Source organism: Bufo bufo, chromosome 3 (genome assembly GCF_905171765.1).
Source record: "Bufo bufo chromosome 3, aBufBuf1.1, whole genome shotgun sequence".
Lineage (NCBI taxonomy): Eukaryota > Metazoa > Chordata > Amphibia > Anura > Bufonidae > Bufo > Bufo bufo.
Genome location: NC_053391.1, coordinates 382861908 through 382888626, shown reverse-complemented (window position 1 = coordinate 382888626; position 26719 = coordinate 382861908). Strand labels below are relative to the sequence as shown.

The 26719-nt window shown below is 45.0% G+C and overlaps 1 protein-coding gene across 6 annotated transcripts in view; it reads right to left on the bottom strand.

Moving 5' to 3' along the window:
* DTX2 (deltex E3 ubiquitin ligase 2) overlaps positions 1–26719 on the bottom strand; it is a 115702-nt gene that overhangs the window by 32103 nt on the left and 56880 nt on the right. For 5 of the 6 annotated variants that reach the window (XM_040424727.1, XM_040424728.1, XM_040424729.1 and 2 more), the window contains one exon: positions 26342–26476. The exons of the other annotated variant lie outside the window; for it this stretch is intronic. In XM_040424727.1, coding sequence (XP_040280661.1) covers positions 26342–26476 — 135 coding nt within the window. The remainder of the gene's footprint in view (positions 1–26341; positions 26477–26719) is intronic. 6 annotated transcript variants of the gene reach the window in all.

Sequence of the window (26719 nt, the reverse complement as noted above, 5' to 3'; positions counted from 1 at the left end):
CCTAATTTTGATAATCTTTCAGGGTACTGTAGTTGCCCCATTCCAGTTATTACTTTAGTTGCCCTCCTCTGGACCCTCTCCAGCTCTGCTATGTCTGCCTTGTTCACAGGAGCCCAGAACTGTACACAGTACTCCATGTGTGGTCTGACTAGTGATTTGTAAAGTGGTAGGACTATGTTCTCATCATGGGCATCTATGCCCCTTTTGAAGCAGCCTATTATCTTATTGGCCTTGGCTGCAGCTGCCTGACACTGGTGTTTGCAGCTTAGTTTGCTGTTTATTAAAATTCCTAGATCCTTTTCCATGTCGGTGTTACCAAGTGTTTTACCATTTAGTATGTACGGGTGACTTGCATTATTCCTTCCCATGTGTATAACTTTACATTCGTCAGTGTTAAACCTCATCTGCCACTTATCTGCCGAAGACTCCAATCTACCCAGATCCCTCTGTAGTAGTATACTGCCCTCTTCAGTGTTAATTACTTTACACAGTTTAGTGTCATCTGCGAAAATTTATATTTTACTATGCAAGCCTTCTACAAGATCATTAATATATTGGAGAATAGGGCCCAATACTGAGCCCTGAGGTACCCCACTAGTGACAGTGATCCAATCTGAGTGTGTACCGTTAATAACCACCCTCTGTTGTCTATCATTGAACCAGTTACTTACCCACATAGACGTTTTCTCCCAGTCCGAGCATTCTCATTTTATATACTAACCTTTTATGTGGTACAGTGTCAAATGCTTTGGAGAAGTCCAGATATACGACATCCATTGATTCGCCGCTGTCAAGTCTAGAACTTACCTCCTCATAGAAACTGATTAAATTAGTTTGGCATGACCGATCCCTCACAAAGCCATGCTGATATGGCGTTATTTGCTTATTTCCGTTGAGATGCTCTAAGATAGCATCTCTCAGAAAACCTTCAAACAGTTTACCCACAACAGATGTTAAACTTACCGGCCTATAGTTTCCAGGCTCTATTTTTGGACACTTTTTGAATATTGGCACCACATTTGCTATGCACCAATCCTGTGGGACATTCCCTGTCAGTATAGTCTGCAAATATCAGAAATAAGGGTCTGGCTATGACATTACTTAATTCCCTTAGGATATGAGAGAGTTTGCCCCACCTGGTCCTGGCGATTTGTCTATTATAATCTTTTTAAGTCACTGTTGTACTTCTTCGTGGGTCAGACAGGACATTTTTAATGGGGAATTTACTTTTACATTCAGCATTTTATCTGACAGTTTATTTTCCTCAGTGAATACATTGGAGAGAGAAAAAAAAAATATTTAACAGCTTTGCTTTCTCCTCGTTGCCCTCTGCGACTCCCCCCCCCCCCCCCAATTACTCTTTAAAGGGCCGACACCTTCAGATTTATACTTAACATTTACATAATTGAAGAACATTTTGGGGTTAGTTTTACTCTCTTTGGCAATTACCGTAATCTCTCGGTCTCTAGTTTGGCCGCTTTTATTTGTTTTTTACATGTTCTATTTTTTTCCTTATAGTTTTTCAGTGCTTCCGTGCTACCCTCCTGTTTTAGTGATTTATATGCTTTTTGTCATTTATTGCCTTTACAGTTCTATTTATCTACATTGGTTTCTTTTTGTTCCTTAACCTTTATTCCCATACAATATGTACCTCTCACAATGAGATTTTAGGATGCTTTTAAAGATATCCCATTTTGTGGTTGTATTTTTATTTGAGGACTTTGTCCCAGTTAGTTAGGCCTATGGCCTCTCTTAGTTAGCTAAATTTTGCTTTTTTGAAGTTTAGTATTTTTGTTCCTCCCTGTAGAAACGCTCTTTTGAATGATAATTGGAAGGTTATTACTTTATGGTCACTATTTCCCAGGTGTCCGCCAACCTGCACGTCTCTTGTTCTGTCAAGCCTATTGGTTAATACTAAGTCCAGTATGGCTAGTCTGGTCCTGAACCAGTTGGGAGAGGTAATGGTTATTGCCAAGAACCTGTTTCCTTTATAAGATATACAAGTTTCAGTTTCCCAGTTTATCTGGGTAGTTGAAGTCCCCCATAATAACCACCTCATTATGATTTGCCGCCTGTGAATTGAAAAATAAAGTTATGGCTTAGGGAAGACTGGAAGTAAAAAAATTAAATTAAAAAAACTGAAAAAAAATCGCCTGGCTCTGAAAGGGGTAAACCACCATTCTGTGATCCCCAGAGACTTACAGGATTAACACTGCATACAACGTCAAACTGAATGTGTAACTGGACTGTACCAAAGGATGTTCATCCAAATAAGTTGCCAGAGGGTTGTTGATTAAAACTGCTGAGGACTGGTGTGGCTTAATACTTCTAGAGCAACTTCAGAAATGCTACCCCCCCCCCCCCCCCCCCATGTCACAGTCTGTCCCAGAACGTTTTCTGGCCAAAGATTTTGCAGGAGGTAGGCCACTACTGTCGCTCTTGTGACTCCTGCCAAAGAGTTGGTAATCAAGCACCATTTTGAAAGCAAGTTCAGTCAGTTTTGTCTGCAACTGCATTCAGCGTTTCAGTTTTCCTGCGCAGGTGCAATCAGTTTTGATGCATTTTTCACGTGCGTGAAAAAAAATCCATGAAAATTCAGACAAGATCTAGCAACGATCAGTGAAAAACACATTGCATCCAGACTGCATTTGGATTACATCCAGATGCAATGAGTTTTTTTATTGAAGCCCCATTCACTTCTATGGGGCCAGAGCTGCGTGAAAAACGCAGAATATAGAACATGCTTCAATTCTCACACAATGCAGAAATGAGTGAAAAAATAAAAAATAAAAAAAACCTTGTGCACAGACCCATTGAAATGAATGGGTCAGGATTCAGTGTGGGTGCTATGTGTTCACGTCATGCATTGCACTGGCAAACTAGTTTGCGTGAAAGGGGCCTATGCGATCACTCATCCCCATGCTGTATAGTGGATTGCCTGCAGCAGATCGTTACTAGACACCACAATTTGCTACCTGCAAATGATCATTGGGCAATTGGCAGCAGTATTACACTGCCAGTTATCTGCACATTTTTTTTTTTTAATAAAAATTGGGCAGTGTAATACAGGCTTAAAGGGGTTGTCTCATCAGACAATGGTGGTATATCGCTAGGATATGCCCCCATTGTCTTATAGGTGTGGGTCCCACTGCTAGGACCCGCACCTAGATAGAAAATGGAGCCCCGAAGGTGAAGGAGGGCACACTGCTCATGCGCAGCTGCCGCCGCCCTCCACTTGTTTTCTATGGGGCCAGCAAAAATAGCCAAGCGCTGGCCCGGCTATTTCTGCCGAGCCCATAGAAGTGAATGGGAGGAGTGGCCAGTCATGCGCGGACTGGAGTCCTCCAGCCACCACCTTGCGGGGCTCCGTTCCCATTGTCCATGATGAGACAACCCCTTTAAAAGGTCTGTGCAGACTGGGAGGGAAAATTTGACACCTATGAAGTGCCTGTTGCTGAGTATGTACTAAAAGTTTGAGTAACGCTTAGGCCCCTTTCACATGAGGCGTGACTGATTAGGTGCATTCAGTGAAACTTGCACCATTTTGCAAGCCAGTTCAATCAGTTTGGTCTGCAATCGCATTCAGTTTTTTCCGCGCGGGTGCAATGCGCTTTGATGCTTTTTTCACGCGCATGATAAAAAAAAATAAAAAAATGAAGGTTTACAAATAACATCTCCTAGCAACCATCAGTCAAAAACGCATTGAATCCACACTTGCTTCCGGATGCAATTACTTCTATGGGGCCAGGGCTGCGTGAAAAACGCAGAATATAGAACATGCTGCGTTTTTTACGCAACGAAGAACTCATGGGTGAAAAAAATAAATAAATGCTCATGTACACAGACCCATTGAAATGAATGGGTCAGGATTCAGTGTGGGTACTATGCGTTCACGTCACGCATTGCACCCACACGGAAAATTCGCTCGTGTGAAAAGAGCCTTAAACGCCCACACTGCTAAGAAAAATTACGTTTTAATATATGCAAATTAGCCTCTAGGAATAATGGTGGTGTTGCCGTTACACCTGGAGGCTCCCCCATCTCTGCAACTGCCGCACCATATCCACTTTGATTGATAGGGCCAGGCAGTGAAAATGTGGTGCGGGGGCGCGGCCGTTGCAAGAAAGTGCAACAAAAAAGCCCCTGTTGCTCTTAGAGGCTCATTTGCATATATTAAAACATTTTTCTCAGCAATGCAGGCACATATGAAAATGCGACCAACACAAGCGCCTTTCGGCTGCCAAACATACACGCAACAGGTCAGCCAGTTCCAGTGGTACAAATCCGCTGACAGATGCCCTTTAAAGAGCTAATGGAGTTTGTGGAGACTAACCTTCCAAGGAGCTCAGGCACGTCCAAGCCCATTATGATGGCAGAGCGAAGGATAGAGAATTTGCTAAGGGGCAAAAGTTACTTGCCCTGATGCCTACTTGAACAAGCTCCAAGCTATGCGGACTGGGCCATATAAGGTTGTCAGGTGCTTGAATAACCACAATTGTGTGTGTCTTTTGACAGAGCCAATGGGAAAATGTGGAGAACAGGCCATAAGAGGAGATCATCTGGCAGATACTGAAAAGGAGTTGAGAATGTCAGTATAACCCTTTAGGCCTGTGTTTACAAGCAAGCCAGGCAGAACCCATTTGGCAAAACACCATGTGGACAATGGCGACCAACCATCCCTAAAACTATTTAGCTATCGGATGTCCCCTGAGGTGCAGAACGTCAAGGAGAGGGAAACTGAGGACATGTTAAAATTAGGAATAATCTGGGAATGACAGTTAGTGGGCCTCCCCAGTAGGATTAGTGCCAAAGAAAGATGACTATACATGTTTCTGTGTAGACTACCAACAACTAAATGACCATACCAAAGTAGATCCCTAATCTATTTTCAGTATGAATGAGCTGCAAGATCATCTGGCAGGGGCAAAGTACCAGACTACTCTGGATTTGAGCAAAGGGTACTGGCAGATACCAACATACTTACACCTAAAGCGCAGGAAAGGCAGGCATTCACTACATTTGGATTATTTGAGTTTGTTGTAATGCAGTTTGGGATGAAGAATGCACCTGCCACTTTCCAGAGATTGGTCAATTAGCTCTTAGTGGGGATTGAGGATTTTGCCAGGGCATATCTTTATGATATTGCCATCTTCAGTCAGTTTTTGGAAGAAAACCTCATACATTTTGACTAAAGTGCAAGACCGGCTCAAAAAAGCAGGTCTTACCATCAAGCCTAGCAAATGTCAAATAGGACTGGCGAAGGTTTGGTACTTAGGGTATTGTGTGGTAGTTGGCAAACTAAAGTCCATTTCTATGGACAGCTGGTTATTGCCACAAGTTTGTACCCAATTACAGCTCCATAGCGAAAACTTTGTCAGATCTGAAACAAAGCAAGCTTCCCTGCAATGTCTCATGGTCATACGCCTGTGAGAAAGCATTTTAGATGTTAAAGAAAGCTCTGAAGGCCCTGTGTTAGCTGCTCCAGACTACAAAAATGTTTTACAGTACAGACTGATGCATCTTTATATGGGATCTGGGCTGGGCTCAGTCAAACTGATCAAAATGGGTATGAACTTCCAATTGTGTACCCAAGTAAGAAACTCACAGGGAAGAAGCATATTCCACTATAGAAAAATAAGGTCTAGCTTTGGTTTGGGTCCTGAAGAAGAAGTTGCAGCATAATCTTATGGAAGAGACTGACCTTTACTCCTTGGTGTGACTACGCAGAGCTGCTGATATGGAGCCTGTCCTTGCAAAAGGTACAACTTCAGCAAGAAAACTATGATTCTAGAACCCTTTAGGCCTGTGAACCTGGTAGCCAAACCACAAGGACTAACAGAGTCCTCATCTTGAAGCGGGAAGGTGTGAAAAATACATAACATTTCATTTCTCAGGACACGGAGGCTCATATTGCATTAACACTCTCTTTACTTCTACCATAGCAGCAAAGAAAAGAAACAACATTGAGGGTACAGAAACCATGGTAACGACCCCTCCCTCAATCCCAGTGTATATAAGGTCTGTTCCCACTGGGATCCTCCTCTTTCTTTGTACAGAGAAAGTTAATGTTCTATGCTTTTTCCCTTTTCAGCCTGTTTCTGTGGGGATATTGTTGCCCTTCAGCATCCCCCCCCTCCTTTTTTGGGCCGGGGGAAGTTGGCTGGGGCATCGTATGTACTCAGGTTTTAAGTATAGATTATTTTGTGGTCTACTGTTCGCTGTATATACTTATCGGTATTAGGTTGTTTTTCCCCCCCTTTTTTCTTCTGGCGGCATTGCGAGTTTATCAGCGCCATCTTTAGTGGCACTCAGTTGTTCTGTCTCCCCCTGCGCCGGACTTGTAGCCCCTCCTGCGTTTACCGGCCGGACGTCTAGCTTACTTACTGGCCACTGGCCTTACGGGCGCCATCTTACCTCAGGTTTCTTTCCGCAGGCGCCATCTTGGTCCCCGGCTTCTCTTCTTACCGCTGTCTTCTTGCGTCCGAGATCTCACGGGTTCTCGGGGTAAGGGGGGAGGGGGAGGCAGGTTCCGTTTGGCTTGCCGGCTTCTCTATTGCATCTGTTGCATTGTGTACACGCCCCGGTCTTCACGCGTCTAGCCTCGTCTACCGCCCACAACCTCTTCCGGCCCTGCCATTGTCCTCCTGCTCTGTTGCCAGGTTGGCTCCGGTCTTCTTTTTTGCTTGTCTGTATCAGGGTCCGTTTGTCTGAGGTGACTTACCTCCAGATTCTTGTTGCATCATGTCTCAGCCATCCCCACCCACTACACTGCCCTTACCAGCCCCTGCTCCCAGAAGCCAGGTTTCTCCATCCCCCAGGAGACTGTTGGAGCCCTCTGCTACAGAGGCTCAGGCATTGGCATTACAACAGTCAATTTTAAATGCTATTATGACGGCTATGGGCTCTATGTCCTCCGTTCTCACACACTCCATTTCCCAGGTCCTGGTAGCCCAGCCTCATGCTGCACACCAGGGTTTACAATTGCCACCTCCATCTGCCTCCAGAAATCACATGACTGATGGCTCTGCTCCATCAATGGAAAACGCGCTTGGTTCGCGTAAAAGAGCCTGTCCACGCCAGGCAGAACGCGCGTGGTCATGGAAGTCGGCGCGGTCACAGCCCAAGCCAGAGTGATTCCGAGGAGGAGGCGCAATTGCATTCTCGACATGATTCAGAGGAGGATTTGGCCGATATTGAGGTGGATCCGTCTCCCCAAGCTGACCCTTCCCTGAGTCGGCCGCCTACTGGTGCCTACCCGGATGCAGCGTCAGGTTGTGTTGTTTCCCTTATGGATCCGGCAGGGGAACCGCTATTTGATCCGGACTCACTACACCATCGCCGGTCCTCAGAGTGGCTCCCGGCCACACATGTGGCACATTATATGGAGGCAATGATACGTAAGCCTCTTAATAAAGAGGCCCGTAGCAAGTTGCGGGCTGAATGCCCACGGCCACTTATCCTGCATAAGATATGCGACACACCAGTAGTGGATCCCAAGATGGTACAATTTTTGGCCAAAACTGGTTTTAACCCTCACAAGGGTTTAGATTCTGCGCTGAGGGCATGTCAGGACAAGCTCCTGGACATAACTGGCCCCCTTGCAAATATTTTTGACATGGCCAAGGCCGACGGCAAGCGAGTAGACACTGAAGAACTCAGGGGATCGATACAGAGGGCTATCAGTATAGCCGGAAACGTGAACACCTCGGTCGCCATAGAAAGGCTCGGGTATAGGCGAGTTTCGGGTAGAGGCTCCTACGCATACCGGGCATCTCTCCAGGATCAACGCCACCAGTCCGCCTTCTTTCCATCCCGGGGCAGACCAAGTCGATCCAAATGGTTCAGTGGAAATCCAAGTACCAGATGTCCATATGGTAAGTGCCAACCCTCTACTTTTTTCTGTCCTTTGCATCGGGGGCAGACTCAGTTTATTTTCGCATGCTTAGGCAGGTATCACCCCGACCCATGGATACTGTCCACGGTCAGAGGTTTCGAGATAGATCTCGTAGCCAACCCGATCGGCCTGTCTCCTCACCCCATGGTGTTGTCCGGCCCAGCACAATCACTCGTTCACAGGGAACTGACTGAATTATTTCACAAAGGGGCGATAGAACTAGCCCCCACGGGACACATGGGAGTTGTCAGCAACATCTTCTTAGTGCAGAAGAAGGGAGGCCAAATGCGGCCGTGATCAACCTCAGATCTCTAAACGAGTTTGTTCAGTACCGCCATTTTAAGATGGAGGGAATCTACCTTCTACGGGATATGCTTCTCGCTGGAGATTGGATGGCCAAACTGGACCTCAAAGATGCTTACCTTACGGTCCCCGTAGCTCCCTGCTCCAGAGATCTTCTACGTTTTTTCTGGAACGACCAGGTGTGGCGTTTCACGTGCCTCCCCTTCGGACTCTCCTCCGCTCCTTGGTGCTTCACCAAGCTGATGCGTCCAGTAGTGGCTTGGCTTCGCAGCCGGGAAGTGCGATTAATTATCTACCTGGACGATATTCTGTTCATGGCTCACAGTCCTTCTGTCCTCCAGGAACACTTAGAAATGTCCATGGCACTCATCGCCAACCTGGGTTTCATTATCAATTGGGAAAAATAGTGTCCGATTCCCTCCACGTCCATGGAGTTTCTGGGGTTCACCATAGACTCCATTGCTTTGACACTCAGTCTCCCCCAGGCGAAGGTGCGAGCTATTCGCAAGGAGTTAAGACACTCCCTGACGCTGCCGCAGGTATCCCTGAAACACCTGGCACGGATAATATGTCTTTTGGCATCGTCTATCTAGGCGATTTTTCTGGCTCTTCTTCATTACGGGGCGTTACAATGCCTCAAAATTGCGCATCTACGAGCGGGGGAGACTTATGCCGACACCCTCGCTCTAGACGAGGAAACCAAACAGGAATTGATGTGGTGGATCCACAATCTCTCGGTGTGGAATGGCAGGGCGATCTTCGGGCCCCAGCCGGATCTCATTATAGAGTCAGATGCCAGTCTTCATGGCTGGGGGGCCATTGCAACGGCATCTCCACCGGAGGGCCCTGGTCTCTGGACGAGTCGCGACTCCACATCAAACGCTCTGGAGCTCCTGGCGGGCTCTTTAGCGATCCAGAGTTTCGCCAACGACAGTCAGAGCCTGTATCAGGCTCCGTATGGACAATGTGTCGGCGGTCCGATACGTGAATTGCATGGGCGGCAATCAGTACTGACACACTTAGCGAGAGATTTCTGGGAGCATTGCTTGTCTAGGAACATCATGGTGGTCGCGGAGTACCTTCTGGGCCTCCACAATACTCAGGCGGACTGGAGTTCGCGTTTCATGACAGACTCCAGCGACTGGACGTGACAGTCTTCACTACCGTTTCATCTCGATGAGGCCCTTTCTCGATCGACCTCTTTGCGGCACGTTTGAACGCACATCCCAGGTTTTTCAGCTGGCGGCCAGACTGTTCTTCCAACAGTGGTCAGGGTCCCTCGTGTACGCGTTCCCGCCGTTCACACTCATCCCGAGAGTTCTGCTCCAGATTCGGCGCCAATCTGGTCCTGATTCTGCCTTTTTGGAGAACCCAATCGCGGTTCCCCCACCTGTTAGAATTGCTCGTCGACGAGCCGCTCCTCTAGCCCGCTCACCCTCACTTACTCAAAGGACCAGCCGGTCAGCTGCACCCGTTGCTTCAAGTAGGGGTTCTTCAACTCCTCGCATGCAGGGTGTCGTGGGTCCCTGGGACGTCACGGGCGTTTCGGACACGGCTAGATTCTTACTGGAGAGTGCATGGGCTCCCGGAACTAGACGAGCCTATCGAGCGGCTTGGGATTCCTGGGCTCGTTGGTGCTTCACTCGGGATCTGGATCCCGTTGAGGCACCTGTAAATGTCATGTTGCTTTTTCTGTCATTTTTGTTTGAAGAAGGTAAAGCGTACCGTACTATCAACCTTTACAGGTCCGCGATCTCGTCTCAACATAGTGGTTTTGATGGATGCCCGGCGGGGCAGCACCCTCTAGTCTGTAGACTGCTCCGAGGTTCTCGTCTTTCCCGGCCACCGAGACCGCATTTCTCGGCGACCTGGGATGTGTCTACGGTTTTAAACTTTTTAATTGCTTGGCCGTCTAACGAACAGTTGTCATTACGACAGTTGTCTGCGAAACTGGTCACTTTGTTTTGCCTGATCTCTTGCAAAAGAGTGTCGGATGTGCTGGCTTTGGACCATGACGCCCGTGCGTTTACGCCAGAGGGAGTTATGTTTAATATCTCCCGACGTACGAAAACTAACATCCATTCTGTGTCCTATCCATTCTTTCCCTCTTCACCGCAGCGGTGTCCTGTGGCTTGCTTACGAGAGTATGAATCGCGCACGCTTGGATTACGCTCTTCGGCTCATCCTCATCTGTTCATCTCCTTCCGCAGACCTTTCTCCCCAGTCGCCAGCGTTACACTCTCACGCTGGGTCAAGTGGATCTTATCCCTCTCGGGGGTTGATACTTCCATTTTTACTGCACACTCGGTTCGGAGCGCAGCGGCCACGTCCATGACTGTCTCTGGTGCGCGCTTGGAAGAAGTCATGAAGCTAGCAGATTGGTCCAGGCCAGGGTCTCCACCTTCAGTGAATTCTATTTTCGGCCACAGTCTCAAGCTTTTTTTCTCAGTGGTGGCTCTTCTTTAAACTTGAAATATGAGCCTCCATGTCATGATATAAAATTACATGATTTTCCTATTACATGATGTAAAGTCATGATTTTATGAAGGACACGGAGGAGAGTATTGCCCCACCCTTGTTGCCCTTCTTGATTGTCGGTTGAACTTCTCAGCTATTTTGTGTCCTGTTAACCTGTAACAGTGCTATATGTATGATACTTGTCCCACATGATTTCTCAAGGCTTCCTTATCAATTGTTTTTCTTCATAGGTTGAAGATGTCAGGTCTTTGAGAACATGCTCCAGAATTCTTTGCCTCTAGTTCCGGTTTTCCGTGTTTCTGCTTCCAGTTGAGGAGGTCTCGGACGAAGTTCTCCAGTCGATCCGGTCAAGTTTCCAGAAGGTTATTTCTCTTCCAGTTGGAACTCCTGGCAGCACACAAAGAGAGGAGGATCCCAGTGGGAACAGACCTTATATACACTGGGATTGAGGGGAGGGGTTGTTACCATGGTTTCTGTACCCTCAATGTTTTTTTTCTTTGCTGCTATGGTAGAAGTAAAGAGAGAGTTAATGCAATACTCGCCTCCGTGTCCTTCATAAAATCATGACTTTACGTCATGTAATAGGAAAATCAAGTAATTGTGTTTCTTACAGGAATTTATAGAGTTAATAGCCGAATTGGAGTGTGTTGGTCAGCTGATAAACTCCTCCTGGTTTATGGCCTCAAATTCCAAAGCAAGTGGAGGATTATGGGATTGTTAGGCTCCATCTTGCATTTGATTGATGAGACTGGAAATGAGACACTGGGCCCATCCAAGCTCTGGTCACCAAATATATTGGCTGGAGGGCAAGACACAGCTGATAATGTTATCTGTTAACCATATGACTGGGCAAAGGGAATATAGGGTGTGTTTGCCCAAAGGAAATTCTTTTTTAGATTTTTATTTTTTTAAACGCACCTGGATGTGTGTGGGGAGCCATGCTATAACATTAGAACATGGCTCCCTGGATACAGTAGTCCCAGCAGATAAAGGAGGAATCCCATAGACAAGAGTATGGTATCTGGCTGCGTAAAACCAGGAGTAGTCTAGGGATAGCCCACTGTCCACAGGGAAGCGAGCATAGACCTACCAAGAAGTATAAAAGTGGTATCTGGTGGCAATAAATATCTATACTAAATTCACTCCAGAGACCCCAGAATCTGATAGACCAGTAAAAAAATAAAATATAAAAATCAGCATAAATACACAAAACAATTATATATTGAGATATATACACTTAAACAACACAATGTAACTCCAAGTCAATCACACTTCTGTGAAATCAAACTGTCCACTTAGGAAGCAACACTGAGTGACAATCAATTTCACATGCTGTTGTGCAAATGGAATAGACAACAGGTGGAAATTATAGGCAATTAGCAAGACACCCCCAATAAAGGAGGAGTGGTTCTGCAGGTGGTGACCACAGACCACTTCAGTTCCTATGCTTCCTGGCTGATGTTTTGGTCACTTTTGAATGCTGGCTGTGCTTTCACTCTAGTGGTAGCATGAGACGGAGTCTACAACCCACACAAGTGGCTCAGGTAGTGCAGCTTATCCAGGATGGCACATCAATGCGAGCTGTGGCAAGAAGGTTTGCTGTGTCTGTCAGCGTAGTGTCCAGAGCATGGAGGCGCTACCAGGAGACAGGCCAGTACATCAGGAGACGTGGAGGAGGCCGTAGGAGGGCAACAACCCAGCAGCAGGACCGCTACCTCCGCCTTTGTGCAAGGAGGAACAGGAGGAGCACTGCCAGAGCCCTGCAAAATGACCTCCAGCAGGCCACAAATGTGCATGTGTCTGCTCAAACGGTCAGAAACAGACTCCATGAGGGTGATATGAGGGCCAGACGTCCACAGGTGGGGGTTGTGCTTACAGCCCAACACCGTGCAGGACGTTTGGCATTTGCCAGAGAACACCAAGATTGGCAAATTTGCCACGGGCGCCCTGTGCTCTTCACAGATGAAAGCAGGTTCACACTGAGCACATGTGACAGACGTGACAGAGTCTGGAGACGCCGTGGAGAACGTTCTGCTGCCTGCAACATTTTCCAGCATGACCGGTTTGGCATTGGGTCAGTAATGGTGTGGGGTGGCACACAGCCCTCCATGTGCTCGCCAGAGGTAGCCTGACTGCCATTAGGTACCGAGATGAGATCCTCAGACCCCTTGTGAGACCATATGCTGGTGCGGTTGGCCCTGGGTTCCTCCTAATGCAAGACAATGCTAGACCTCATGTGGCTGGAGTGTGTCAGCAGTTCCTGCAATACAAAAGGTATTGATGATATGGACTGGCCCGCCCGTTCCCCAGAACTGAATCCAATTGAGCACATCTGGGACATCATGTCTCGCTTTATCCACCGTCACGTTGCACCACAGACTGTCCAGGAGTTGGCAGATGCTTTAGTCCAGGTCTGGGAGGAAATCCCTCAGGAGACCGTCCGCCACCTCATCAGGAGCATGCACAGGCGTTGTAGGGAGGTCATACTGGCACGTGGAGGCCACACACACTACTGAGCCTCATTTTGACTTGTTTTAAGGACATTACATCAAAAGTTGGATCAGCCTGTAGTGTGTTTTTCCTCTTTAATTTTGAGTGTGACTCCATACCAGACCTCCATGGGTTGAAAAATTTGATTTCCATTTTTTAATTTTTGTGTGATTTTGTTGTCAGCACATTCAACTATGTAAAGAACGAAGTATTTCAGAAGAATATTTAATTAATTCAGATCTAGGAAGTGTTATTTTTGTGTTCCCTTTATTTTTTTGACCAGCGAGAGATGAGAGATAGATATAGATATAGATATATATCTCTCTCGCTATATCACAAATATATCGCTATATCACAAAAAAACTAAAACAAAATTAACTCATACTGGATCTGGTGACAGTGGAATACACCTCACTATGATGTTTTGAAGGACAAAAGCCTTCAATGAGTGTATAAAGAGGGGCTGTGGTGGGTCAAAAGTGCAGTCAGTGAGTGGCTTAGAGGGGATTTACTTTGTGTTGAGTGGGGATCAGGAAATAATGATCAGTAAGAAGAGATCCAGTAGGCACTGGAAAGGGAGCAGTGGCGATAGGCAAATCCAGTATCATTTCTATTTCCTGAGCCTTTACATTAGGGATAGCCAAACTGCGGCTCTCCAGCTATTGCAAAACTACAACTCCCAGCATGCCAGACGGTCTACAACTATGGTGGGAATTGTAATTTTACAACAGCTGGAGAGCCGCAGGTTAGCCATCCCTGCTTTACATAAAATCTTTTTCATCACTGGATAACCCCTTTAAAAAAGGCACATGAAAAAAAAGACTGTCCTATCAAGAAAACCTCTTCATTTCCATATCTGAAAGGCTATGGACACCTTTAACATGGAAAATATCCACATCTCCGTGTAGGACACTGAGTAAGTAGACATGCAAAAAAAAAAAAATAATTCTTTAATTGTCTCTTTAATTGTTCTGCGTTCCGTAAAACTAAGCCCAGTACAGGACTTGCCCTAAGCTTCTTGGCACAGACCCTCAAGTACATGTTGAAAAATGGTGGTATGAACAGCACTCACTTCTATGGGTCCGTGCGCTATCCATGTGCAATCAACTGCGCACACAGAAAGCACAAGGACAAAAATACAATTGTGTGAAAGAAAGTTGCACTAAGTATCAGGCTGCAATCTCCTATTTAGTCATCTTAAATGAGAGCTCTTTGTAGTAGTAAAATTACCAAAAGCATACGTGGAGCTCTAAACTTACACACTAAGGTCTCATGCACACGGCCGAGAGCGGTCCGTGGTAACACGGCCTGGATTCCTGTTGAGAGCAGGAGTGCACGGCGTCATTGGTTGCTATGACGCTGTGCGCTTCATGCCGCCGCTGCACTACAGTAATATACTCGTATAGTGCATTACTGTAGTGCAGCGGCAGCATGACGCGCACGGCGTCATAGCAACCAATGACGCCGTGCGCTCCTGCTCTCAACAGGAATCCAGGCCGTGTTACCACGGACCGCTCTCGGCCGCGGAACACGGTGCATGAGGCTTAAGGAGGACATGTATCATGCCAAAAGTGAAGTAAGGCTTCATTCACATCAACGTTCAGCCTTTCCGTTCTCCTACTCCGTTTATAGGGGCAGGAAAAACGGAAAGGACGGATTCGGCACATAACTGAGCTGAACGGAGCCTATGGACCCCATAGACTATAATGAGGTCCGTTAGGTTTACGCTCAGAAGATTATTTTGGAGCGGAGACAAAAAGTACTGCATGCAGGATTCAAAAATCTTGCTTCAAAAATCTTCCTCTGGGCGGAAACCTAACAGACCCCATTATAGTCTATGGGGTCCGTAGGCTTCGTTCGGCTCAGTTATGTGCCGAATCTGTCCTTTCCGTTTTTCCTGCCCCTATAACGGAGTAGAAGAACGGAAAGGCTGAACGCTGATGTGAACGAAGCTTAAGGTGTTGCAAGTCTTAGCGCATGGCTTAAGTGCGCTAAAACTTGCAACTTTTCCCCCACTCACGACACTTTTCCAAAGTGGCAAAAAAAGGGGGCGTTTCGTGGGTGGGGAAGCGGGCGGGACGGCAGCCCCAGCTCATTTATCACATGAGTTTTTGGCATGGAAAATAGCTTCAATCTATGCTGGCGTAGTCAAGTCTGTTGCGCCAAACTATGTAGAGTAAACTATGGCGCTTCCTCCAGCCGCACAGGGGCACTCGAGACCAGTATAGAAAAGGCCAGTCTTAATAAATGTCCGCCTTCGTGCTTTTCCTAGATGTTATAAATATTTTTAACATCAAGGTGTAATTTTTGTTGAAGCTTTAAGATACAAGTACCCCAGCTATACCATGTTATCCAGCGTCCTGAAGTAGTCTATTAATTGCAATCACAATCTCCAGAATAAGCACATAAAAAGGTCAGGGTTATTTGTGTCAGAAAATGTTCCAGAAGGAACAAGTAGATGCATTAGAAAACGTATTCTGCAACATGGCAGTACAGCTAATCTGAGCTCAGAATGAGCCCATTGTCCATAACCACTCCTCCCAAATCAAGAACGTCTCATGACGCAGGATGGTAGATCTGGTCTTACGATCCCCGACAAGTAACCCATTCAGGCGCCCTACACAAGAGTAATGTGACCGCACAAACAGTCTTCAGGGCAAGTGTCTAAGACATAGATAAACTATTATGCAAATCCCATGTACACCAATTGTAGACGAAGATGTTTTATAGCTATGTCATCTATAATGAATTTATTTCACACTTGCCTAAATTTTTTCAGGGGTTTACTATGGAGCCACTGCTACTGGTCACCATTACAAACATAAAAAGTTAAGTAGTTGATAACCATTCAGGATGCTTCTATACATTTGTGACTTTCTTGAGTGATTGACAATGGAAGATTGCACATATATATGCAGGCACTATGGGTTAGTGCTTCAGTTGCAGGGAATAAGAAACCGAAAAAAATATCCAGTTATTTACAGATAGCAGCTTTAGTCCCACATGAAAGTGTTTATTCTAAGTCCCTATGCTTGTCCATGGGATGAAATATGTACTGGCAGTTATTGAACGAGTTCTGGACCACCCATAGACTATAAACGTACAGGACGACCACTTTTATCCCTGCACATCATGTAGCTGACTCTCCAAAGAGAAGGCAAATCATTTTTTTTTTTTTACTGTCCTTGCTTTACTCATCAATGAGCACTGCATATAGAGATCAGTAAGTGGCCATGTCGCTTCCTGCTTTGCTCCCAGATGAGCTCTGCAGTGCAGTCTGGAGGCTGTATTCCACCTGTAACAAGTGCTTATATGTAAGCCATGGTTACAGGAGAAATCAGCAAAAAAAAATTATTGTTAAAATAAAACACTACCACATCTTCTACAGCTGGCACCGTAGATAACACTGATCCTGGCAGTTTAAACCTTTAGATCCAAGTGATTTGAGAGAGGGAGCCTCCACCCTCTATGTACTCATTTGCGTCCCCCACGATGCAATCTCAGGGTGTTGAGATTTCAACAAAGGAACCCAGGGCTGCCATGTACAGATGCCAAGGGCATGGCACGAATAGGCATTATATTGTGTGTTTTTTTTTTTTTTTTTTTACAGCAGTAACTGATATGATACACTGCAATACAAAAATACACAAAGGATCAGACTATTGCATGTTTAAGTGCCTTAGTGGGACATCGAAAAAAGAAAAAAAAAAAAACTTTTTTTGCTTACAAACACCTTTTGTTAAGTAAAATAATGAAAAAAACTCAACATAAAATTGTTAGTCGTGTCATGCTGCTCCATCAACGGAAAAATAAAAATGCTATGATCTTTGAATGTGGCAACACAAAAACAAATTAAGTTTTCATTAAAAAAAAAAGATTATTTTTTTTTTTTAGCAAAAGTAGAAAAACAAAAACCTATACTAATTTGGTAGTGGCATAATCATAGTGACCTGCACAATAAAATTCTGAAGTTAGAGCACACAGTGAACACAATGAAACCCTCCCAAAAATAGAGGAATTGCAGTGCTTTTTCCACACAGTCACCCACATTTTTCTAAGTAACAAAACATTAAAAAATATAATCCATCCTGAAAAAAGCTCTTACGGCTATAGGAACGGAAATATAATAAAGTTATGGGTTTTTCAGAAGTCTCACTGACATCACCCTCCTAGCAATATGTCCCCAATGTCCAAAATGGGAATAACCCTTTAATGACATGGCCTATTTTGGACTTCAGGATGGTTTTCATCTCCACATTTCAAAAGGCACTTGCAAGCTCTGTTCGATGTGGGTCCTATACCTAGCTTTAGCACTTGGCCTCCAGCTAACAAAGAATATAGGATATGAATATTTTGAGTATTATATTTCAGTACTCAACACAAGTTGGCAACTTTGGTTTTTTACTAAATTTCAGAGTATTGCATATTTTGATCCAAAAAGGCACTTGAAATTGTATAGTCTTCTCTACTAACGTTGTTCAGAAACTTCTGCAGGTTCAGTGCAGGTACAGCTCATTGCCTTTAAAGGCTCCATACTTTTCCCAGTCCCGTAAGTCCACTGCGTTGGGATAACATTTGATTCGGCCATGTCCCTGCACATCCTAGCCCTTAGCACCTTCTGCAGATTCAAAAACATTTCTTGTATCCATTCTTTCTTCAATCCAGAGTCAACAAAACAAGGTTGTCTACAACCCATCCCCTCCACATCTGCTCCTCATAAAATCTTAAAAATTTCTCTTGTGCATCCCCCAAAATCTGGCACACTATTCCATCAGAATAGCCAAGCTTTTAAAAGCAACCAGAAAAACTAATGCTTCTAGATAGCCTATAGTCTACAGTAACCAGCTGCCACTTCAATACCACCATCTTAGCAGCTTCCACCATTGCCTCCTTGTTGATTTTAATCCCTTCAAGTGTAGTGTTCCCTCTTCTTCTTTACCAGTCAGTTTGTTCATGTTTATTGCAGTTTTTTATTTATTTATTATAGTATGCATATAAACCTTTATCACTTGTACAGCATTCTGGAATAAATAATAATGTCTATATACCTAAATGGATCTGTAGTGAAACAGGATACATGTTTGGCACAGGAGAGCAGACACAGTCAAAGTATTTCAGAACTAAAGATCATCAATGTATAATTGTGGAACTCCGATCTAGAGAAAAAAGGGGCAGGGGTGCACACCACAGTGCCTTGACCCTTTTATTGTAGTGCAGTATTCCTTCAAGGTACAATGACATCAGACTACAATATTTTAAACATATAGAAGTCTTTCCTATGCCACTGTAACTTGAAACCAGATTAACCATAAAATGCCTCAGACATGGTTGATCTGGCATTTCACCGGTAAAACACTCATATTGCATATGTACTATACTGCACTCTGAGCCAGGATGAGCTGCTCGTTTGGACACCAGGTAAGGCCCCTTGCAGACTAGAGTGAGCAGATTAGGTCCGGATGCGTTGTGGATGCGCTCAGTGAAAAAAACGTAATTAGACTTACCGGTAATTTTGTTTCCTTGAATCCACAATGACGGCTACCAGAGAGATTGACCCTTGTCCTCTATAGGGGCAGGAACACAGTTTAAAAGGCCACCACCCACTCTCACCCTCAGTGTTTACAAATTACCAAAGTGGGTGCAACCTAAGTGTCTATAAAATAAAGCTCATCTCAATAAGTATAGACCGATAGATAGAGATGTCGGTCTGTCGATCGGTCTATCTTTTTTTTTTGAGCGAGCAAAAACCTGACTGTTCCGTCATACTCAGATCTTAAATATATACAGGGTGGGAATATCTGAGCAATCATGGTGGATTCAAGGAAACCAAATTACCGGTAAGTCCAATTACAGTTTTTCTTATCATCCACCATGACGGCTACCACAGAGAACGACCAGATTACTTGGTTGGGAGGGGGGAGGGGGTAATAGCAGCTTGCAGATTTTTTTTTTTACCAAAGGACAGGTCTGCACCAGCTGAAACATTAACACAATAGTGTTTTATGAACGTGTTTATACTTGACCAGGTAGCAGCTTTGCAGATGGTATCTAGGGAGACGCCAGCCTTCTGTGCCCAAGAGGATGCCATTGCCTTGGTGGAATGGGCTCTAATGTTGGTCGGGCTAGACAGACCTACCATGGAGTAACAGCATGAGATAGTAGATTTAATCCAGTGCCCGGTAGAGGCCTTGGAAACTTTTTTTCCCTTTGTCCTGCAAACTGAACTAGGTGGTTACCATCTTTCCTAAAATCTTTGATGACTGTCAGATACAGGATAATGGCCTCTCATACGTCCAGGAGATGGAATGGTGTCTCATCTGGGCTAAGAACATCTGTAGGGAAGGATGGCAGAATGATTTCCTTGTCTCTGTGGAAGTTTGACACCACCTTGGGAAGGAAAGCCGGATCTAATTTAAAGAGGACCTTTCATCAGTATAATTTTAATAAACTAATAACCCTACCTAATAGTGCGGCTTCCACTGATGCTCCCCCTTTTTTTTTTTTTTTTAAATCGACCACCGAATGTTGAAATAATAGCCCCGTTTGTTCTGGTGCAGCGCCTGTCACTCAAGCGCTTTTTTGTATGGGGCGTTGCAAAACTTTTTTCTTTGCTATGGGCCTTGGCTGAGAGCGCAGCCAATCAGAGCGCAGCCAATCAGAGCGCTCCTCTCTCAGCCAGGCAGAAGGAGCTAAAGTTCTCGCGAGAACTTTAGCTTCATAACATCCTGTTGCAGCGATGTCTAGGGGATGATTATGATACTTACCCTGCCGCTCGTACCGCTGCTTCCACACCCGTCGCGTCCCTCGGCCGGTCTATCTGATCTTTCGCTGATCTTTCTATCTGATCTGCCTGGCTGAGAGAGGAGCGCTCTGATTGGCTGTGCTCTCAGCCAAGGCCCATAGCAAAGAAAAAAGTTTAGCAACGCCCCATACAAAAAAGCGCTTGAGTGACAGGCGCTGCACCAGAACAAACGGGGCTATTATTTCAACATTCGGTGGTCGATTTCAAATCGAAAAAAAAAAAAAAGGGGGAACATCAGTGGAAGCCGCACTATTAGGTAGGGTTATTAGTTAATTAAAATTATACTGATGAAAGGTCCTCTTTAAGCACTATTCTGTCTAGAAATACCGAAAGGTAGGGTTCTCGGCAGGATAGGGCCTGGATTTCCCCCAAGCGTCTGACCGATGTAATGGCGATTAGAAATGCTGTCTTGTACGACAGGTGTTTGATAGAGATGTCTGACAAAGGCGTGAATGGGGGCTTCGTCAGACCTCTCAATACTACATTTAAGTCCCATTATGGTACCCACGGAGTAAGGGACGGTCTTATTCTGGACGCTGCTCGTATGAACCTCCTAATCCATCGGTGGCTGGATAGGTCAGAGTCATAGAAAGCTCCCAATGCGGAAATTTGTACTTTTAACGTACTCTGTTTAAGTCCCATGTCCAGGCCCCTTTGGAGAAAATCTAAAATTTTCGGAATGCAAGGGGGAGATTTATTGGGAGAGGCATCCCCTAGCCAGAAGCAGTATTTCTTCCATATTTTAAGATAAATAGCTGTGGTGACTTTTACGGCTAGATTTTAGAGTATTGATAACCTTTCCTGAAGGCCCTTGCTTTTTAACATTTCGCCCTCAGGATCCATGCCGATGGTCTGAACAGGCTGGGGTTCTGATGCATGATTGGCCCTTGAGATAAAAGGTTCGCTTGTGATGGAATTTCCCATGGATCCTCCATGGCCAGCTCAGTTAGGATGGAGAACCAGCTTCTCTTGAGCCAATATGGGACTACCAGTATTACTGCTACGGGATCCCTCGATATTTTTTGCAAGACTCTGGGAATTAGAGCCCAGGGAGAAAAAGCGTACGCTAGATCCCACGTCCACTTGACGGAGAAAGGGTCCATTGCCCAAGGATGGTCTCTGGGATTTAGAGAGCAGAAACAATTTACTTTTGCATTTTGTTTTGACACGAACAGGTCTATTTGGGGGGTTCCCCATTTCTTGCAGATCTTCAGAAAAATTTCCTGGCACAGAGACCACTCCCCGGGGTCTAGAGTCTTCCTGCTGAGGTAGTCTGCTCCTATATTTTCTGAGCCTTTCAAATGGACGGCTGTAATGGAAAGAACATTTTCTTCTGCCCATCAGAAGATTTGTTCTGCAAGCTTCTTTAGACCTGGAGATTTCGTGCCCCCCTGGTGTTTTATAGGTAGGCTACCGTTGTTGTATTGTCTGAAAATACTTTCAGATGTTTTTTGAGTAGTAAGTTGTGAGATACTTTTATGGTTTCCCACACGGCTCTCAACTCTTTGTAGTTTGACGATCTGGTTTTTACTTCGTCTGACCATTTGCCTTGCCAGTTTGAAGAGTCCACTTTCGCACCCCATCCCTGGCCTCTTGCGTCCGTTATGATTTGGACCTCTGGGACTGTCTCCCAGGTTACACAATTTAATAGGTTCTTTCTTTCTTTCTTGCCACCAATTTAGGTCTAGTTTTACATGGTGAGGAATAGAAAGTTTTCCGTCTAAGGAGGATTGGTCTCCGTCCCAATTCCGCAGTATCCAGGTTTGTGTCGTTCTGGAGTGTGCTTGGGCCCAAGCTACGGTCGTAATGCATGATGTCATTGACCCCAGTATGCTCATGGCTTTTCTTATGGAGCAATTTTTCTGAGCCTGGAATTTTTGTATCCTTTCCCTGAAAGCCTCTAGCTTTTCTAGTGGGAGGGATGATGACTGGGAACCTGAGTCTAGCAATACTCCCAGAAATGTTATTTTCGTGTCTGGTATTAAACAAGACTTTTTAGTGTTTATTAACCAGCCCAGTTTTGACATCTCTTGTATGACAAAGTCGGTCAATCTGGATGTTATCAGTGAAGACTCTCCTACAATGAGGAAGTCGTCTAAATAAGGAAAAATTTTTAGACCCTTTAGTCTGAAATATGCTATAATTTCTATTATAATTTTCGTAAAAACCCTTGGGGCAGAAGAAATGCCGAAGGGCAACGCTGTGAATTGAAAATGATTTATTATGCCTTTCTGATCTATTAGCGCGAACCTGAGGTAGTTTTGCGATTTTTGATGTATGGGGACATGATAGTATGCGTCCTTGAGGTCGATGGAAGTCATGTATGCCCCTTTTTTGATTAGGGGAATTATGGACGCAATCGACTCCATTTAGAATTTTCAGTAGGTTATGCGCTTGTTTAATTCTTTGAGATTTATGATGGTACGAGAGGATCAGTCAGGTTTTTGGACCAGGAATAGTCTTGAGTAAAACCCCCTTCCCCTTTCTGGCTTGGGGACCTCTGTTATGACGCCGGAAATTTTTAAGTCTGAGACTCCCTGCCAAATCTTTTGTAACACACTTGGGTTGTGGGATGTCACCTGAAATCTTTTAGGGGGTTTTGAGGAAAATTCTATGCAGTATACGCTTTGGATTATATTTAGGGCCCAGGGATTTTTTGGTCACCTTCTGCCATGGCGATAGAAAATTCCTCAATCTTCCCCTGACGCTGGCTTATCGGACTGTTTATTTTGGGGATTGAGGAGGAAACCCCTGCCTTTGCCTCCTTTCGGATAACTCCATCGTCCCGTCTTCCCTTTACCTCTATAGGATTTTGACTGGGAAGAGTAGGGACGAAAAGTTTTTTTCTCTTTCTTTTTCTCTTTTGGGAACCCCTTTTTTGTGTCCGCTGCCTTTTCAAAGATTGTGTCGAGAACAGGCACAAACACATACTCTCCAGAGAAGGCAATAGAGCAGTTTGGCTTTTGATGCTCAGTCACCCCCCCAGGACTTAACCCATAGCGCCCTTCTCGCAGCGTTTGATAGAGCCGAGTCCTTCGCTGCGAATCTGATGGATTCTGCAGAGGAGTTAGCTAAAAAGGCCGTGGCGGATCTAAGAAGGGGGATGGAACCTAGGATTTCTTCCCTGGGAGTCTTGTTTTTTTTTAAGTGATTTTCAAGCTCATTAAGCCAGATGTACATAGTTCTGGCAACTGATGTCGCAGCTATGTTGGTCTTAATACCCAGCATGGAAGTCTCCCAGCATTTCCGTAGCAGAGAATCAGCTTTCCTCTCCATAGGGTCAGATAATTGTGAGGAGTCCTCAAATGGGAGGGAAGTCTTTACCACCTTTGCGACCTGAATGTCGATTTTTGGTGTCTCATTAAAGATTTTTGTTTAGGCCGGGTCAAACAACAATCTTTGTTTAAATTCTCTAGAGACCCCCAGTCTCTTTTCAGGATCACTCCATTCGTCTAGTATCATGTCCCTTATGTTTTCATTTACAGGAAAGACTTTAGATTTCTTTGTTCTAAGTCCCCCAAACATTTCGTCCTGAACCAATTTGGGCTTTTGGACATCCTCGATGCCCATAGTAGCCCGTACGGCTCCCAATAGATCGCCAATGTCTTAAGAAGAAAAGTAAAATTTCCTTGCATCCTCCACAATTTCGCCCCAGACAAGTTGTCGTCGTGATCAAACTGTCTGGAGTCGGAGGCACCCAAGTCCATGTCCTCATCGTCAGAGGAGGATGGAATAGATATTCTGGGTTTTTTGGGCGGAGGTAAGGAAACAGACTTAAGCGAGGCCAAGGAGGACTTAATTTCGCTCTGTATCATGGACTTAACCTCCATGAGGATAGGCGGCTGTTCCTCTTTTACCAGATCATTAATACAAGGCTGACAGAGTTTTTTAGGATAGCCTTCCTGTAGCCTTTTAGCACAACTTGCGTTTCTGGCCTTGATCTTAGCTTTTGCCCCCTATAAAAGAGAGGAGCAACTATGCATTAGACAAGCATAAGGCACACCGAAAGAAACAATTTGTTTCTTATCCCCCACAGGGTAACTCACTGTTGGAGTGGCCGAGGGAGGGTCCGCCGATTCCATGTGGCTTGCTGGGGTATCTGGAGCAGACATGACTCCTGGAGCTGAATAGGACTCACAGTGGAGGCAGGAATCATTCAAATATTCCGCTCTTACATGCGCCGACTGACGTCATTCATATGTGCGCGCTCTCCACTGCTGCCTAGCTCCGCCCCCACCCGGAAATGCCACAGCGCCGGACCTGCGGCAGGTAAGGATGCCGGCGTGCCGCACTTATGGCGGTCTGCTTCCTCACCGGAGGGAAAGGAGATCCCGGGTCATAGAGGGAAAGCAGGCCCCCGATAACAGGGACGAGTTCCCTCAAGTGCTACACCTCAGCCCAGTGTTGGAATGTACTGCAGGAGGGCAGAGGGAGATAGGAATGATACAGGTACCGAACAATTTCTTCTTAAAGCGATACCTCCCACCGGAGGTGCTCTGTGTAGGTGCTCCATAGGGACAGGAAACACTGAGGGGGGTGAGAGTGGGTGGTGGCCTTTTAAACTGTGTTCCTGCCCCTATAGAGGACAAGGGTCAATCCCTCTATGGTAGCCGTCATGGTGGATGATAAGGAAATGCGCAATTTCGCAAGCAAGTTTATTCAGTTTTGTCTGCGATCACATACAGTTTTTATCGCGTGGGTGCAATGCGATTTAATGCGTTTTGCACGTGCGTGATAAACTGAAGGTTTACAAACATCTCTTAGCAACCATCAGTGAAAAACACATCGCATCCGCACTTGCTTGCGGATGCAATGCGATTTTCACGCAGCCCCATTCACTTCCATGGGGCCAGCGTTGCGTGAAAATTGCAGAATATAGAACATGCTGCTATTTTCACGCAACACACAAGTGATTTTTTTTATTATTTTTTATTAGCTGTGCTCGTAATTCTGCCTGTAATGATAATCATCCGTACAAACCAAGATGTGTTGCCGGTTATAAGGCCTAGTGACCAGTGTGGAAACTGAAGGATTTAAGTTTTTTTTTTCTTTAAATAAGTAGATATTGACATTGAAAATTTAAAACATTACCAAAAGTTCTTAAAAAATATGCTTAAAATAAAAAAGAGGAAGAATAAAAAAAAGGCAGCAAAGCATTTAAATGAACGCTGAGAAAATGCTCTTCATTAGCTTGAACAGAGCTTAAAGGGTTTCTGTCACCCCAATTTTCGCTATTAAACAGGCGGACATGGATGTGAAAATGTCGCCTGAATTTAACTCTGCATTTCTTTTAAGTATGCCCCCGTTTTCATGTAATTTTAACTTTTTATTATATGCAAATGAGACTCTAGGAGCAGGGGAGGGGCGTTGCACCTGCTCCTAGAGGCTCCGTTCGCCCACCTCATTTCCACGCCCTTCTGTCTTGATTGACAGGGCCAGGGCAGCGTTGGTTCTCCTGCTGGCCGCGTCTGCGCCGAATACTGAATGGGACGGCACCAGCAGGAGAACCAACGCTGGCCTGGCCCTGTCAATCAAGACAGAAGGGCGTGGAAATGAGGTGGGTGAACGGAGCCTCTAGGAGCAGGTGCAACGCCCCTCCCCTGCTCCTAGAGGCTCATTTGCATATAATAAAAAGTTAAAATTACACGAAAACAAGGGCATACTTAAAAGAAATGCAGAGTTAAATTCAGGCGACATTTTCACATCTATAATGTCAGCCTGTTTAATAGCGAAAATTGGAGTGACAGAAACCCTTTAAAGATCTTTTCTAAGCTTAAAAAAGGTATGCGAGATGACAATACCGTGAGCTAGAAAAGGATAATTTTTGAGGTAGTGCAGTATTAACATTAAAACAACTAAGGCTACTTTCACACTCATTTGGTGCGGATCCATCATGGATCTGCACAGACGGATCAGCACAGATAATACAACCGCATGCATCCGTTCAGAACGGATCCGTTTGCATTATCTTTAATATTGCCAAAACTGATCCGTCTTGAACACCATTGAAAGTCAAAGGGGGACGGATTTGTTTTCTATTGTGCCATATTGCATCAGTGAAAACGGATCCGTCCCCATTGACTTACATTGTGCGTCAGGACGGATCCATTTGCCTCTGCATCGTCAGGCGGAGACCAAAACTCTGCAAGCAGCGCTTTGGTGTCTGCCTCCGTTCCGCTCTGGAGGCAAACTGATGCATTCTGAACGGATCCTTAACCATTCAGAATGCATTAGGGCAAAACTGATCCGCTTTGGACCGCTTGTGAGAGCCCTGAACGGATCTCACAAACTGAAAGCAAAACTGCGGTGAAAGTAGCCTAAAATAAAAAAAGATAGAAAAGGAAAAAAGGGGTGTGAAAGGGATGATAAACTACCTTTCTTTGGCATTTTCCTCAATCTCCTAACTGAGTTTTTATCACGTTTACTGGCCACGTGTGGGTTGGCGGGTGCGGATGCAGAAGTAAGACGTACGGGGAGCCCAGCCGAAGACATCAGAATAGCCGTCATGCCTAGGTATACATGAAAATTCACATGCAAAAAGGAAACAATGGGGAGGGTAGGAAACAAAAATAATATAATACAAATAAAAAAAACTAAAGAAAAATTATGCATGAAACCTCACAGAACAAAAATGCAAAAGAAAATAAATAATAATAAAGAAAAATAAAGAAAAAAAATGCTTTTAAAAAACACATGCTAAAACTAATATGTAACTTGCTAATACAGTATTCATGCGACCCTGGGATGGAAAT